General features: G+C 42.0%; 3 protein-coding genes across 10 annotated transcripts; 1 reads left to right on the top strand and 2 right to left on the bottom strand.

The window, feature by feature from the left end:
* The first annotated feature begins 97 nt into the window (after window positions 1-97).
* Window positions 98-2451, top strand: LOC115742393 (universal stress protein PHOS34-like). 2 transcript variants are annotated; one of them, XM_030676654.2, is made up of 4 exons: window positions 98-511; window positions 1172-1257; window positions 1770-1891; window positions 2154-2451. In XM_030676654.2, exons 1-4 carry the CDS (start codon window positions 316-318, stop codon window positions 2239-2241), a joined length of 492 nt encoding a protein of 163 aa, XP_030532514.1. In that variant the 5' UTR covers window positions 98-315; the 3' UTR covers window positions 2242-2451. The 2 variants fall into 2 exon arrangements, with proteins under 2 accessions (XP_030532514.1, XP_030532513.1); XM_030676653.2 differs by having other exon boundaries at window positions 1163-1257.
* On the bottom strand, window positions 2426-7300 carry LOC115742382 (beta-glucosidase 11). Its single transcript, XM_030676629.2, has 13 exons — window positions 6644-7300; window positions 6425-6488; window positions 5888-5943; window positions 5611-5686; window positions 5437-5508; window positions 5240-5327; window positions 4760-5015; window positions 4425-4540; window positions 3830-4050; window positions 3389-3417; window positions 3170-3257; window positions 2961-3051; window positions 2426-2836 (listed from the first exon to the last, which is right to left on the bottom strand). The coding sequence occupies exons 1-13, from the start codon at window positions 6773-6775 to the stop codon at window positions 2596-2598; spliced, it is 1530 nt and encodes a 509-aa protein (XP_030532489.1). The 5' UTR covers window positions 6776-7300; the 3' UTR covers window positions 2426-2595.
* Window positions 7301-9550: 2250 nt separating this feature from the next.
* On the bottom strand, window positions 9551-14963 carry LOC115742388 (serine/arginine-rich-splicing factor SR34). Of its 7 annotated transcripts, XR_007199282.1 has the most exons (16): window positions 14847-14919; window positions 14563-14655; window positions 13400-13465; window positions 13248-13322; window positions 13049-13160; window positions 12913-12959; window positions 12723-12780; window positions 12383-12432; window positions 12208-12264; window positions 12004-12104; window positions 11830-11924; window positions 11004-11103; window positions 10794-10915; window positions 10507-10540; window positions 10043-10131; window positions 9551-9867 (listed from the first exon to the last, which is right to left on the bottom strand). XR_007199282.1 is itself a non-coding variant. In XM_030676638.2 (14 exons), exons 2-14 carry the CDS (start codon window positions 14647-14649, stop codon window positions 9864-9866), a joined length of 870 nt encoding a protein of 289 aa, XP_030532498.1. In that variant the 5' UTR covers window positions 14650-14655; window positions 14847-14963; the 3' UTR covers window positions 9551-9863. The 7 variants fall into 7 exon arrangements, 1 of the variants encoding a protein (XP_030532498.1); XR_007199281.1 differs by having other exon boundaries at window positions 10794-11103; XR_004015554.2 differs by having other exon boundaries at window positions 10507-10915.
* Window positions 14964-16678: the final 1715 nt, after the last annotated feature.

Here is a 16678-nt window from a genome sequence, read left to right as displayed (position 1 = left end):
CACAACGTTACTTGTAGTTTCTCTTTGAACCCACGAGAGGTTTTAGTTGTCGCAAATGGCGACATGTGACGCCCCCTCTTTTTTCTTCCCCTTGTCTCGATGATTCCAGATTCCAGATGGCTTCTCAAACTCTCTCAAAGCTTGTCGAAAGCCACGTCAACTCTTCTCGTCCACCTTCCTCACCTCCTCGTGTCAGCTGCTTCAGTCTGTCGGTTTACGCGTAATAAATTTCAATAAAGAAGCGTCTGATTACTATCGAAGAGTCTCAGAAGTCGGCAGAAAGAGCGAAGCGCGAGCCAGGAATAGCTGACAGTCATGGAGGAGACACAACAAGAGAGGCAACAACAAGAAGTGATGGTGGCTGGGGTGGACGAGAGCGAGCTCAGCTGGTACGCTCTCCAGTGGACCCTCGACCACTTCTCCGTGCCTTTCGCTCCTCACTTCCCTTTCAAGCTCGTCGTCGTCCACGCCAAGCCCAGCCCTGCCTCTGCTATCGGCCTCGCCGGTCCCGGTAACCTCACCGCTGATCTCTACATTAGGAATAGAAGCAAATGTACCGGAAGTCGTAGTATAATGCAGAGCACCAATATTTGCCACCGCCTTGTCGGCAATGACTATTTCGTCTCCTGGTAGAACGTAATCCTTAAATCTTTTTCCTGTTGTCACCCGGAGTATACAAACCTCAGCGATGCCGATGCGGCAAGGAGCTATCATCATGTCAGCAGCCCGTGCGGATGCGGGGAACCTTTAAACAACGTGTCCAGGAAAATATTTGAGAACAGAAAAGTGCTTTCGATCCGCTGAAAGCAAAGCTTTGTGATAAGATTTTGAGCCCTAAAACTTGTTAGGAACAGTACTTCACCGGCAAATTAGATGCGACATAATTTGAAATTCGTGCAAAGAAGTACGGTGGCACTTGTTCCAACCGTTTTATGACTTAAAACGGTTGAAGCGAAGTGTTTTTAGGATCTCTAGTCTGGTGCATTTCCAATGTATAAGCTTTGCATAATCCGCAGCTTGTCTTTTGGCGCACCGTGTGTTATTGTTCGTTAATTGTAACTTTGAGCATTTACTATTTTCTATTGAGGTGCTTCCCGGGGGACTCATGTAGAGTGAGCTATTTTGTGGTGATTTTTTGTAACTGAACTTGAAGATATCGCAGGAGTAATAGAGGTCTTGCCGATAGTCGATGCCGACTTGAGGAAAATAGCTGGTTGGGTCATGCAAAAGGCCAAGGACATTTGTAACAGCAGATCGGTAAGTTGCTTCAGACCTCTCTCAGCACATGACCAGTTAAAATTCTGTGTCTGCAGTGTGTTTTTTCGTCATCATTCTTATAATGTCCGTGCTCGTTTTGCGTTTGATCGGGCGTGCCAAGGTCTACATAGATAGGATCTCAAGATTGACAGACCTTTTAACCCAAATCGAAATAAGGCTGTGACCGTAACCGCATTTTCACTGATAGCGTCTTTGTAATAGTTTGAAGTGGACTCTCGGAGCTTGGCCTTGGATACCTCGTGGCCAGAAAGATAATCGAAAAAGATGATTCTCCTTATAGTTTACGTGCTTAGATGTGAAAAGGCAATCTTTTAATCGAGTTGCATCCGCAAGTGATGCCCCTGAGTTTGTTGAGATTTCTTATTGCCAGTGCACAATTTGGAGATGTGATGTACCTGTGGATCAATACCTGTGGTGTTATGGGCCTCAGGGGATCTGAACTTATTTGGAAATTAACATCTGACGGTCTATCATTTGGTGATCTCGTGCAGGTTCACGATGTGACCTTCCAAGTGATGGAGGGCGATGCTAGGAACGTTCTCTGCGATGCCGTGCAAAAGCATCGTGCTTCAGTACTAGTTGTCGGGAGTCACGGCCATGGCACTATAAAAAGGTATGCGCGCTTTACTCAGTTTGTATCCTAAAGGCAAAGCTCACGGAGAAGATAAGAGAGTTTTAGAAGTTCTATCGGCAAATTAAGTCATGTTCTCTTTCCTGTTCCCCCGCTCAGCACATGTTAATGGGACTGCCAAGTTTTTTACCATGAGAGCGAAGCGGTTGTTAGTTTAGTCGAGCTTACATTGGACGGGTTTTTGTAGATCTCTCTCTTTTCCCTTGCGACGTTTGACGATAAAAGGACGTGCTTATCCCTGCAGGGCTGTTTTGGGTAGCGTCAGCGACTACTGCTCTCATCACGCCCATTGCACCGTGCTGATCGTGAAGAGGCCGAAAATCGAAGGCTGAACCCTATCGCCGATAGCAGTTGTGTAAAGTCATAAATGTCATTAAGAGTGTGCACGTAATGACATCAACAAATGACTTTCTTCTCTCTGATAGACTTGGTTGCGTTCTGTTTGTGCATACGAGGTGACTAGAATTGCAGTGTTATTACCAGTCTCTAGACTATGTTCTGAAGCAGCTTCTAAACTTTTGCTTCAAATATGTCGATTATTGATACATATCCATACATCACCGATCTGACTAAGGCGAGAAGAAGTTCAACCAAACATAACATTGATCACAAGTCTTGTGTCCGGAATGCGGGCATCGGAATAACATCAAGCTCCCTGAGCTGCGACTACTGACTAGCTTTTGCTTTCACTTGCTGTCGGCAATAGATGGGTTGCTCCCGATTCCGATGAGTGTACCGGGTTCCGGACCGACCCTTTTCCCCTTCAAGAACTGGGCATACCAACCCGCAGACAGCTTCGGGTATCGCTTCAAATCCAGGTCGTCCAGATCGACGAAGTAGTGGCCGAAACTCGACTCGTAGCCGTCCAACACCTCGAGCACATCTAGGAAGGACCAGGTGAAGTAGCCTATCGTGTTCGACCCGTTCCTGGACCGACAAAAATAACAAAACAAAGCAGAGAACGATCCAGGTAGGTCTTCATCACAACCAGAAAAAAAAAAAAAATTCTTGCAGAGACTGAAGGATTTGGCTGAGTTTTAGAATCACACACCTCAGGGAGTCGAGCACCGCTCCGATATGCGCGTGAATGTAGCTAATCCGTTCCGTGTCTTGCATAGTTGTATTCCGCGGAGTCCGCTGCCCTGCAATGCATGGTGATCTTATGAACAGAGTCGATTCACGAGAAGCAAAAGCTCGGATCCTTGTGGCAAGCAAGAGTTGATTTTAGAGAGAGAGAGAGAGAGAGAGAGAGAGAGAGACCATTTTCGTATATGAGGAGAGGAGGGTTGCCGTAGACTTGCTTGAAGTACTCGAGCGCTTGCTGAAGACCCTCCGGCATGATCGGCATCTGTAACCATGGGACGGAGACGTAAAGATTGGATGAGAAAACATAAACTGCAAACGAACCATGGGGGGATGGAGAAGAAGATGAAAACAGGAAAGATCACAACTTTGCAGGCTTAGGACATCAATTCTCACCTCGAAATACTGCGATGGGTTTCCACCAGCTGCCGAAAAGGAAAACATCAGCGAGTCAGATACGGACTGTCCCTGTATTAGCAATGTTCCTCAAGCACAACAAAATGTCCAAGGATCATGGTAACTTGTCTGCTTTCCGGTAGTCCGCTCATGCGGAATTACCATTATTTACACATGACATCGATGCGAATGCTAACATATTATTCACGAAGCCAAAACGAAGGCCGGCATCACTGTATTTGGTCACTCGTCGGGGTAATGTGTTGTGAATTATGCAAATAAAAATGCTTCCTAAGTTTATGTCTTTGACAGCTAATTCTGCCACTAGTTTTCACATTTCTGCTGCTGCAAAAATCTCCAGTGAAACATCATCAACTTCAAGCAAAGCTTTTCCCTTGAAGCAAGCAACGTAAAGGGCAATGCGAATGTAGAAAAACATACTGATAAGTCGCACGGCCATGTCTCGGTTGAAGTCTCTGGGTTCTTCCTCCAGGCTGCTGGACTCATCTTCGATGGTAATGGAGGTGTAATATATCAGTCCCAGAAAGTCAGTCGAACCCTTCACTTGTTTCGACTCGAGAGGAGTGAAGGCAGGGAGTCTAGACCCCACGTTTTGCTTCATCACTCTTGGGTAATCTCCATATATCAGAGGATGCATCAACCTGAAAATGTTTCAATGGCAGGTGTTGGAGGGCTTTTGAAAATCCTCACGACTTCGAGTGAGAAATTACTTGGGATGAAGAATATGATGAAATGGATCAGCAATCTAAAGAATTTAACAATTTTACTGGCTTAGCATAAAAACCCCCCTTCAAATGTGTCTCAATGTACCAGATATAATAATCGAGCGAGCCATAATACTTTCCTAGGAAACAAATGTGTTCATCGGCTTTGGCCTAAAGGGTAGAGCCAACATAGTAACTGATCGCATTAGAGTAGAATCCTGGGAACTTTTCTTCATGAAATTGTTTCCAGCAAGGAAATGCAGTCATGCTGATTCAGAAAAAAACTGCAGCAATAAGAATTCGAAATCTACCAGCCAATGAAGAAATCATTGGCGCGCTGCGCGGCACTAAGGTCCTCTGTTGAGTTCGTGAGCGGATAAATCCCAAAAGCATAGACGCTGAGACCTATAAAACCCTGCTGCCTCACCTGCAGCACCATGCCAATGCACCAAAGCCAAATCATGGACTTTCCTTTAGTTTCAACATATCAAAAGGACAAATTCAGGATCTGAAGAATCAAAGAGGCCAAAAATTCGCTTCCATCGCCTTAGAAATCTGTCAATAGGCCGCAAAACATATGAAGCAGGGAAACGACATTTTTCTTCACTCTGAGGGCACAAGACATTTCTGCAACTAATTAGTATACCTTATATTTCTCTCTATAAAGTTTTGCAACCGATGCATGCGCTAACAAGATGTTATGAACGACGAGATATGGCTCGGACGAGGAGTTGCCTTTGGTGCAGTTGAACCCGAACGGAGGAGAGCACCGTTTAGGCGGCACAATCCCTTGGTCATATCCTCCGATGGAAAAAATGTTTGGCTCGTTCACAGTAGACCAATACCGAACACGGTCGCCAAACTCCCTGAAGCATACATCTGCATAGGCCGTGAATTCTTCTCTGCAACCAGAAATGGAGAGTTTCTTCTCAATAAAGGCAAGTCTTGGTTTCAAACTATTTTTCGACACTACCAATGATTTGGTTTTTGGTTTCCAGTATCAGGAAAACATGCTGAGGTATGCATTTTTGCTTCTTCATAGTAGTACATAGTTTCAATCCTAACTATATCCCCTGGAGGAGCAGAAAAGATTGACACTCTGACCAGCAAGGATCAATGAACATACACGATTTTATTACTAACCCAGCCTCCATACTCGTCCTCAAGTTCCTGTGGCAAGTCGAAATGGTATAAAGTGACATGCGGTTGGATACCTGCTTTCCCATCAACATCATCAAAGAAACAATTTAGCAAGGCAATAAACCTCTGTAAGCAAATTGGCATCAACTTCACTTGCAGTTCTCAACCGGATTCTGCACTAACCGTTTTTAGTAAGTTCGTCAATGAGGTTATTGTAATACCGCAAACCCTTTGGATTCACAGGTCCTCGGCCATCTGGAGGAACAAAAAGAAAGATCGATGTTGTCTGATGCTTCAGAAAAGGATATAAAATGTACACTGTTAGCTTAAATTTCCAAGTTAACTGCAGGTTCCTACGTGGGATGAGTCTTGACCATGAAATTGAGAACCTGTAGGCATCAAGGCCTGTCTCCACCATGAGCTGAACATCTTCCTGCAAGAAAGGCAAGTACGTTACAATGCATAGATATAACATAGTCCACAAACATACAATTACAATCCCCAGGCGGTCATGTAATATAGCCTTGACCTAGGAAAATAGTGTAAAAAACTTATTTAGCTTTCAATAACTCGATGTGATATCTTGTTCTGTGATTTATGCTTGGAAGAGGAGAACTGTCGACAAGAGCCGCACCTTGTATTTGTGATACCCGTCGCAAGCTACATCTCCGGTTGCTCCATTTGCAAAACCTGGAAAATCAAGCGGGTATTTTCACTTTTCGTTAAATGGTCAACCAAAGAACAAATGTTTAACTGAAAATTGCCACAATACTGTCTACTCTATTGCCTTCACTAGAATTCAAAACAGAATAACTGCTTTTGTGATTCGAGAAGCTGATGTCATGTGCTAGATAGCTCGACATTCTAAGATCAGCAGAATCATCTTGAGCACGAATGACACGAATGCTTTGCCAGTATGGCAATGTCACAGAATGCTCTCGTTTTCATAGGATGTCGCCATTAGTCACAGCAGAAGTGGTTAGATGAGATCTACTAAACGGTAGGCGTATATTGGGAGAACTGTACCCTGTAATAAGCACGGCTAAACTCTGTTTAAGTTTGTTTAGCAGGTAGTGTTTTCATCCTTTGATGGGAAAATTCTTGCCTTCCCATCTGATAGAACAGTTTTTGCCACAAACTATGAATGTTTATGAAATAGATTGAGCGTCACCTGCGTGGGCGAATGTGTCCCAGACACTGGGCGTCCTTCCATCTTCATTTGCTGCCCCTTCAACCTATTATACTCACACGGCACACATCTTTAGTTAATCACAGCCGATGAACAAAACATGTAAGTCGATAACAAACGCACGGATAACATTCGCTGTACTTCTGCCGAAACTTGTCAATACTGTCTCAGAAGTGAAACAACGTGGGAAGTTGCTAAAACCTGGTAAGCCGATGTGCCCGAACCAAACACGAACCCGGGCGGGAAGTCGTGTCGGCTGTACGTATCAGCTCCAAAGACAGCAGTTAGAGCTGCTTGCGCCGCAAGAATCAGCAAGAGTCTGAGCCTCCACATTTTGTCTTTCGTTAAACGCTGGACTGACAGTCACAGACACACACAAAAAAAAAAGTTAAAACTAGTTCATCATCCACAGCTCGTGAATGAATGTGCGTTAGAGAGAGAGAGAGAGTTATCAAGAAAATCTTGGGCATCTTCTCTCATTCATGATCGTTCATGTACTAACAGACAACAAGAAGTTTTGCGTTCTCGACTTGGTATCCTGTGTGGTCCAGGAAGACTCCTCTCATGTAGACCAAGCGATTCTTGGATGCTTCTTGTGTGGTTTGCGGCATTTCCTCGCCTCTTTTTCACTTGATTTGAATGGCTCGCTGAGTGTACCTGCACCCCTTAATTCCGGTTAGGCGTCTCGGATTGGATTTTCTAGACACATGATCAGTCTTTTCCATGTCGTGCAGAGCACGCCCTCTGTGTGATCTTCTTATCTACCCAAGCAACAAGCAGCCAACGTGGGATATGTCGCGGTTCTGGTCCCATGTTGTTTTGTGAGATTTCGCTTTTGATCATTATATCTTGTTGTGTCCCGGTCTTAGTTTGGACTAATATTTCGAAGGACGTCTAACACTCGGTCAGGACGGACTTGTAAGCAGATAGGTGACTACATGAACGCCTGAAATAAATCGAGGCCAAAAAGGCTAACGTTAATTTTTTAAACCTATTATGATTATATTAATTTAATTTTAAATTTTTTATATTTGTATCGATTCGATTCATTTGACTGACGCTAATGCTAATTTTTTTAATTGATATTTTATAATAAAAAATTTCAAATAAGAACTCAAAATACCTTTATTTTCTTAAATAAATACATAAAATGGATCTTATTTCAAATAAAGGCATAAAATATTTAAACCGTTTCATAAAAAGGCTTGAATGAACAGTATTTTCGTCACTTACTATTTTTTCATTTTCTTTTTTTTTTTTTCTTTTTCTTCTTTCTTTTTCTTCCTTCCTCCCCTCCCCATCTCCCTCGCCCCCGTCATACACACTACCACCCGCCAGTCCCGCATCTCCCTCCCCTGCGGCAGCGCCGCCGGCCACCACGGCCTGGAAAAACACCTCGATCCTCTAGAACACAGCGGTGTAGCAAAACGCAGCGGCGTCCGTCTCACGCACCCTATATTACGACAAGCCCTTGGACGATGCCGCCTTCGACGAGGGGCAACTCCCGGGGGCCGGAGCTGAAGAGCCTCTGCCGGTCCATCTTCCGCAAGAACCAGTTCTTCTAGTAGCCCAACCGACATGGCATCCTGATGAGGGACGTGCAGAGGGGGAAGGCGCCGAGGGAGTTCGAGGCCCCGTGGCTCGAGAAGGGCCCGAAGTCATGGAGCGGTTGCTGGACGGCGACGGCGACGGCGAGGCGATGTACGCTGCGCTCGAGGAGGTCGCCGAGGGGCAGAGAAAGAAGATTGAGAAGCTCGCGGCAGACAAGAAGCAGGCCAAGCAGCAGATCAAGAAGCATCATGCAGGCGGACAGTGAATCTCGAGACGCACTTGAACTTCTTTCGCTCTTCGCTTGCGAATGATCGAGGCGCGACTTAGTAAAAATGGTAGGACCAGAGGGATCTTATTTATGTCTGCGAGACCTGGCCCGGTGCATCCAGAGAGAAGGTATTCGGTCGCCACGCCACCGAGCGCTATGCAGGAGAAATCTGTTGCTAATCGGATGATGAATGCTGGGCAAATTATGAAGCCGTCAAGTTTTTTTTTTTTTTTTTCTTTTGTTTTCTATTTCTATTTAACCGAAATATGAAGAAGGTAATACCATAGCTACCCACCGGTCACTATCCACCTGCACCGATCAGGGTCCTTCTCGACCCACGCCGCAGACCCTCTGCGCTTTTCCCCTCAACACGTCCCTCGTCGGGATGCTTCTGGGTCGGGCCATTGGAAGAACTGGGTCTTGCGGAAGATGGCCCAGCAGAGGCTTTTCAGGTCCGATCGCCTGGCAGGGAGTCGCTCCTCGTTGTCGACGGCATCATCCAAGGGCTTGTCGTAGTGTAGGGCGCCGAATACAGAGGCCGCAGCGTTCTGCTGCACCGCTGTGTTCGATAGGATCAAGGTGTTTTTCCCGGGCCATCAGCGTCCAAGCGGAGGGAGATGCCGGACTGCCGGGTGGCAAGGGAGGTGGGGAGAGAGAGGAAAAAGAGAGAAGAAAAAAATAAAAATAAAAATAATAAATGATGAAAACACCATTAACAAAATCCACTCCAGACTCTTAGGCACTTCGAGACCTTATTTGAAAATTTTTCTTTATAATATTTTAAACCATCTATATTTTTTGCTTTTCTTTTTTAATTTTTTCCTAGACCCTAGGCCTGCTCTGGAGTACTCAACCACACGAAGTTAAGTAAACTATCTCCTAATGCAAGTCGCATTTTCTGACCAAAAAATAAATAAATAGGAAAACTACCTACACTGAGGACTGCTAATAGAGGAGCCACATGGATTGCTGAATCAATCCCACCCACGCCATGCGAGTTCGAATCATCTAACTAACATTTGCACCTTGAAATTAATCATAGCACCCAGCAAGGACTTTGTTCCCCAACAAAGAACAAGGGCTCCGAGTATCAGTGCAAGAGCATCCATGGTACAATGCCAAAGAGAAATCCAGAAAGTTTTCAGTACTCCAGAGCGGACATTTCCCTTTCAGAAGCCAAGCATCATGTATCAAGTACCAGGACAAAGTTCCCTAATTTCTCCCCGTCCGCTAAGTTATATCAGCAAACAGCTTTATATCAACAACGTTGATAATATTGACCGAAGGAGACTTAAGTCATATGTCAAAACCATGAAATTCGACAATCTCACATAACTAGATACATATGCAGTTCAGAAAAGATGAATATCGTTCAAATCTCTTACAAGCAGCATATTCAAGAACCAAGTTTGAATTCATGGAAACTAAATGAGTTCTATAAAGCAATTGACAACACTCAGAGAACCGTCCTGATATTGCAGTCTTCAGAAAGCTAACACCTGGTCTTCCAATTATATAGATGATTATTAAGCTAAGACGAATGCTCCATTTGGGTCACATCTTCCAAGGTCCGCGCATTCATCAGCTAGCCCCGCAATCCTATCACCTGTCAATAATACCAAACCAGAATGAGGACAATGGCAATACACACAAGATGATGACAAAGCAATCTCAACAAGCACCGTGAAATGTGAGCAACATATATAAACACTTCTTTCCATAAACGCAAATATAAGTTAGCACGACAGTAATAAACACTATAATGCTGGAAAAGAGAAGACCGGGATAAGCTCTTGCTCCTGCTCCTGCTCCTGCTAGGACTCCTGCTTGCACTGCGCTTCTTAGGGCTTTTGCTCAGTTGTTTCTCACGCTGCAGTATGCCAACATTACCTCATAGAAACACGAATACAAAACAGATAACAGACCTAAAAAGACCAACCTTTATGCAACCAAGATACCAGTTCAGGGATAAAAAAAGAGATTCTAAACAATTTAAACATTTACTTCTAAAATTATTGCCATCAAAACCAAAACAGAAGCTAAAAACTACTTATAACTTCACTTTTAGCCATCATAGATGGATCATGTAATATATTTTGGTGCTTTTAGCAAGAAGATCTACAGGAGCAACATCCCTAAAGTTCAGCCACTATCAAGCAAACTGCAATACAAACCACTTAAATATTAAAAAGATATTGATTACATGGTTAAAAAGACTGCCTATACCCACAAAAGAAAAACTTACAGAAGGCAATGGTGATCTGGATCTTGATCGTGATCTGCAAAAGTTCCAGAAAGAACCAAATTTAATATCCACACGTCTTTCATCCAAGAGCCTTGATGCCTCTTCCACGTCAGATTACCATTTTCAGAACGAAAAGATTAAGCCGTAAATCTTTTGAAACTTAAGAAAAAACATCAAACCCATCATGAGTCCAGCTAAATAGCATAAATTAAAGGGGAAAAGAAACAAGTTTATCATCCTGAAAGATCAGAAAAGTAGACAAATGAGGAAAATGCACCCTAAAGTACCAAAACAATCCAAAGGAGTCCAGATTGTCATCCTATTAGCCCGAGACTTCTTGAAGTAGATCCCAATGAAACTAGTTCACAGAATCCAGCTCTGTTATTCCATGATCTCCTTTGTTCCCAATCTAGCACCCATGGAATTGTGATGCTAATTAAATTAGAACAGAGACACCATGAAGCTTTCCAAAGCTGCCCGTCTAGAAAACATCATACCTCCACAACCATATAGTTGCAGGCAACTGAACCATATCCCACCAAGATCCTAATATTGAATCCCCAGTTTGCCGCATTTATCCATATCCATATCCATATCTATAAAAAGAGAACAGATGATTTTCATACAGAAAGCAAAAGAGCAGTTATTTGGAAAGAAGTTTCAAGACACCCCCAACTGTGCAATAGTTCATGGAGGAAAAACAAAGTACAAGTTAACTGACTTGAGTTCTGATGCGACTCAGACTAGAACCATGAATATAAAAACAGTTTTAAATTCTGCGAATTGATCACCTAATCGTGATGCGAGTGTTAGCCCACCCACAAAAGCCATCAAATAATCTCCAAAATAAGATCAAACCACATGAACATTTAATTGGATAATGCCTTAAAAATAGTAAAGACCCATGAATAATGAGAAGATGAGTCCAATAGTTAGAGCACACGTGCCTGCTACACGAGAATTACAGAATCTTACTAGTTGGGGAAAAAAAGGACATCTTAGACCCATCATCTGTTTGAACTTGAGAGATTATTGAACAGAAGATGACTTAATTGGAGAAAGCAAACTAACAAGCACCAATTCCAGTATTTCATTAGCAAAACATGATCCTAATTATCAAACTCAAAGAACCAAAAAGAAGAATATATGATTCCGTGACTTGGCCCCCAGCATAGTCAGGTAAATCCCCGCCAAAATCCCACTGTGAAAGAAAATATTGAAACTTCATATCTGCAATCCCTTTCGCATTATAACCACTTTTAAGGCATAAAGCTTCGAAAAATGCAGGAACAAACCACGGTTAAGCCAATTAGCCTGAGAAAGCATACCCTGATAAGGCAGGTGACTTAGAGCGGGAGCGTGAAGGAGATCGAGACCTTGCAGGTGAACGCCGTGTACTTTTGGTTTTCGGAGACTTGCTGCATTTTAAATGAAAAGGGTTTATAAAAACTGAAAGACAATTAAAAATATATGTATCACGATTCATGAAAACCAGACCTCACACTCCTGCTCCGACTGCGGCTGTGGCTAGGACTGCGACTGTAGCTCCGGCCTCTAGGACTTCTTGAGGACTCGCGCTTCGAATCATATTCCTTAACCTGCACATGAACATACATAAGAAAGCAATTTAAATTACATAAATCCATGCACACAGGTGTGCACCTGATGGTAACTGATAAAAGAACAGCATAAAAGTCATACCCGAATATATGACCGGGAAAAGGCATTTCTGAATTCTGAATCATCAAGTTTCTTTATCTGCAAAGAAAATGAAGACAATCTCATCAGCAGAATGACTAAAAGATCCCAACAAGCTTGGGCAAATAAATCACTATCCTAACATTCGAATTAAAGCATGACAAGGCAAAACACTTACTGCATACTTCATGTCCTCATAGTTGGTATAGTCCACAACCCCTGTTGTGCCTTCAAGACAAGATCAACAAACATCCTTATCAAAATAAGAGAAAGAAAAGTAAAAGAAATGCATACAGCAAAACCAACAATCTCCACATATGAGAAAGCATTAAATACTAAAACACGTAACTGCCTTCAATAAGAAAACTGGATCATGGACTCAAAGGAAAAAAATTGGAGCTATTCAACTTCACAGTGAAAAATAAAATCTTTGATTATAACATTTAAACTTTTAATACCTCAAACTTAACAGAACTTCAACAAAACTTGCATGTAATCCATACAACTTATCAGCTTACCATTGCTATCACGAAAAACTTGTGAGAAGCAGACATCTCCTCCTCGACGCATGTGATCCTAACCAAAGAAAGCACGCATCAACTAACTAAAAGAATAAATTCATTACATCAACCTCACATGCACACATCAACATAAATACAGAGGGAAGAATACCACAAACAACTATTGATAGATCCAGGTCATTCTCACCTTAAGATCTTGCCATGAAGCTGAAGATGGTAACCCAGTAACCAGGACTGCATGACAATGAGTGTGGAAATTAGCCATTTGTATGCAAAGGAAAAGAGGAGAAACCCACCAAATCTATAATATGAAGGATTACAACCTCTAAATTCAGAGTGCCTCGATACTCCACGTGAACCCCCCCGACCACCACCATAGCTACTGTGGCGATCAGATGATGATGAGTGGCCGCGACCACCATGAGCAAGCTCCACCTATTATACAACAAATAGTTACGAATGAGTAATCGCACAACGTAAATTAGGGAGCATTTGTAAAGGTTCATTCTGAAGAAAGCCTACCCTTAAGCGATGCCCATCAAAATCATAGCCATCACGACCATGGATGGCATCTTCAGCATCTCGAGCATCTTCAAACTGTAAATGACAATCTTAGTCAGAAAAAAGAAGCCAGCCAGGAAATGTGGGAGGCAACTTTAAATTCTTATGCTCGCCTCAACAAATGCATAACCAGGAGGCCTAGGTGGTATCTTCAGATCGATGTGGGCTATTGGTCCATACTGCAAGAAGAGAAGAACAAGAGAAGGAAGACAGAAAGTATACTCATCAGAGCAAAGACATCTGCCACTTGTTCCACAGCTCACATCATTTGAATGAGTAAATACAAATCTCAGTTCACGAAGTAGGATTTATCACGAAGTAGGATTACACTACATTCTCTATAGTACTGACCGATAAAGCGCAGACGCCTGATTTTCCAAGCAGAGCATCAATCAAGATTTTTCTTACATCCCTGAAACTATTTATTTCTCATTCATCCACGTAGATCATATTTTAAGGGAACACGCTTATGCAAGATAATTGAGTACACTTAGAAAAACTGATGCACCAAAGGACAGATGCTACCCATGTTTTGTTTACATAAGGAAAAGTTCACAATCTGCATAAATTCATAATGTAAATGAGGAGCTTAAAGATATATATTAGCTTGTTATACCAAGAGGAGATAACGAATGCTCATGGATTGAGAACATTCTTCTCAGCACCTGAGACAAAAGAGATAATGTAATGCACGTTGGCATTCAATTGCGATTCATCTCATCCCAGTTCAATCATCAGCATGTGGTTATCCAGGCTGCATTGTTATTTAGCAAGGAAAAAGAGAAAAAATTTTGTTGACTCGAGTGACCCCATTGGGGAAATAGTCGAGATCACACAGAATAATTGAAAAGAAGAAAAATAGCACGTATGAACACTGGAAGCATAATCAAGATAATTAAAAAGCAGATGTACAGGAAAAAAATAATTCATACTTTGTGTGGTTGTTTAACATAACCAAACCAAGGGTATAAGCCCGAGAAGAACTATCGCCATAAGATTCAAACTTCAAACCTAAAGTTACAAATTTGACAATCATCTAGATCGTCATGCCCATCGTTTATGCCGAGACTACAGAATGAAGCACATACTACACCACGAACAACATCTTATCTTACGATAGGAGAATTCCTCACTAAAAACCTCTAATTCAAACATACATCAGTACGATGGAATATAAAAAAAGCATACAGGAAAAAAAAAAAAGAGGGAAATGAAAAGAAATCCAACATCGGCTAATCTGTAAACCCAATAAAAGACTGACGAGAATTCGACAAACCTTGCGGAACAAATCTTCCACTTCTCTCTCGCGAATGTCACCAGGTAGATTCCCAACATAAACAGTCCTGCTCGCACGGCTGCTCATCTTTCCCTAGCACCACGAAGAAAGGAGCGAAAAAAAAAATCCTAAATTAGCTCGACATTGACCTTCAGCGACAGAAGCTACGCCAAAGTACAGATCAAAGAACGGGTGAGAAGCGAAGAGAAACTGCGAAATCTTCCGAACCGGCCCGAGCATAGGGAACTCGTAGCCTGATTGTAGACGCGACCGAGAGGGCTTACCTTCGGAAGCTTAGAGATCGCTCGAAGGAGGAGGAGGAGGAGGAGGAGGAGAGAGGCGCTTCGATGATTAGGGTTTCGAAAGATGTGGGTCGGGCTAGAACATAAAAAGGACTGGGAGTGAAGGATAACGTGTGCGGAGGCGTACGTTAACCTATTAGTCGGGCACTCTTTTTCCGTTAATTAGGCGCAAGCCCCTTAACTTGTTCTAATTCAAGTTTTTCCCCGAAAATTTTCTTTTTCCCCAATTGGCCTTGTAACCATTCCCGAATGTCGATTCAATTTCACGCGGGGATCACCACGTGCAATCGCGTTACCGTCACTTGATTTTCAGTTGAATTAGACACAATACCAATAGAAAAGATGTTTTACACATTTATCATTGGGTGTATGATAAATAGGCTTAAAAATAAAAAAGTATTTCTTTTTCTTTTGTAATCGATGCACTTCAACCTATAATTTTAATAATATTTCCATATTTGTTCCATCTTCTATTTTTATTCATTTTTTACCTTTTATTTTTTTCCATTTTCCTTCTTTTAGTTTTCTTTTCTTTTTCTTTTCTTTTTTCTTCCACTGGCCATCAATGGATTTTCCTCGCTCGGCAAGGGTGGCCCTTGCCTAAGACCAGCGGCCTCCGTCAGATTTAAAAAAAAAGGAAAACAAGAAAAATATTAAAAATTATTCACGTCAACGCAGGCCGTACTACATAGGACAATCGGCATCCACGTTGATAATTTCCCATCAAAATTGGCTAGATTGATTCAATTGACAAAACTTGAAAATATTTATGACTCAATTGATAAAATAAAAATATTTAGGATTGAATTAGTAAAAGTGCGATAGATCTATGACTTTTTGAAAAAAAAAATTCCAAGATTGAGATCATGTTTGTTGCCAAAAGATTAACTACCTCCAGTCACAATGCTAAATTATAAAGAATAAAAGCCTTGCTGCTTTTGATAATTGAAGTATCGCCAAAGTTGAGTGATTCCTCATAAAATCTGCTAAAATTCAATGGCCCCTAATGCAGTTTACCTAAAATTTCTGGTCATGAGTCATTTACACGAAAAAAAATACATATTATTTTGCATGTTGATATTTGTATATTTAGATATATTTTATGTTTTTCATATTAAACAAAGGTCGGACCATGAATTCAAGCAAAGTCGTGAAACGTAAAATCTTATAAGTAAGAAACATCTTAGACAAGCGAATGTAATTCTCACGTGTCCGAGGAAATAATTTGACGGAAGCTCAAAGTCGAGCTAAAGTGTAAATAATCTTTCATTTCATACAAAATTTACGTCATGCTTTTCCTTTGTCACCCATTTAAATATGAGAACAGTAATAAAACTAAAGAAAGCACGTGTGCTGTTGCGAGCGAATTCATATCGTGTTATTCATTTATTCTGTTCATTTAATAATATCACCGAATATTTGGAAGGATAACCAGTTATTTTTATTATAAATAAATCAAGACATGTCCGAATTAGTTGTAATGTTAAAATAGGATTACCGCTCGATAATTTCACATAGCACGCAACTTGTTGAAGAGAGATGACAGCCCTGCTCGCAAGATCCGAGCGGCGTACAGCTGCAATGCTCATTCGGAGAGGTGGAGATGTCTAGTCTTCAAACCATAATTAAATGGTCTAACTGCAATGGCGTTGCTCCCGTGATAAAGCTTTGACCGTTTTCTAATTTCGATAGAACTAAATCGTGTTGGTATTGGGTTCAAGTAACTAAGTTGGAGAGAGAGAGAGGGGGGGCTATTTCTCACGTCGTGAGCATCCAACACTAAAGCTCCGTTCATTTCGCGAAAAATAACTTTC

Source organism: Rhodamnia argentea, chromosome 7, assembly GCF_020921035.1.
Source record: "Rhodamnia argentea isolate NSW1041297 chromosome 7, ASM2092103v1, whole genome shotgun sequence".
Classification (NCBI taxonomy): Eukaryota; Viridiplantae; Streptophyta; class Magnoliopsida; order Myrtales; family Myrtaceae; genus Rhodamnia; species Rhodamnia argentea.
Note: the sequence above shows the minus strand (reverse complement) of the source record. Positions and strands in the feature narration are given on the sequence as shown.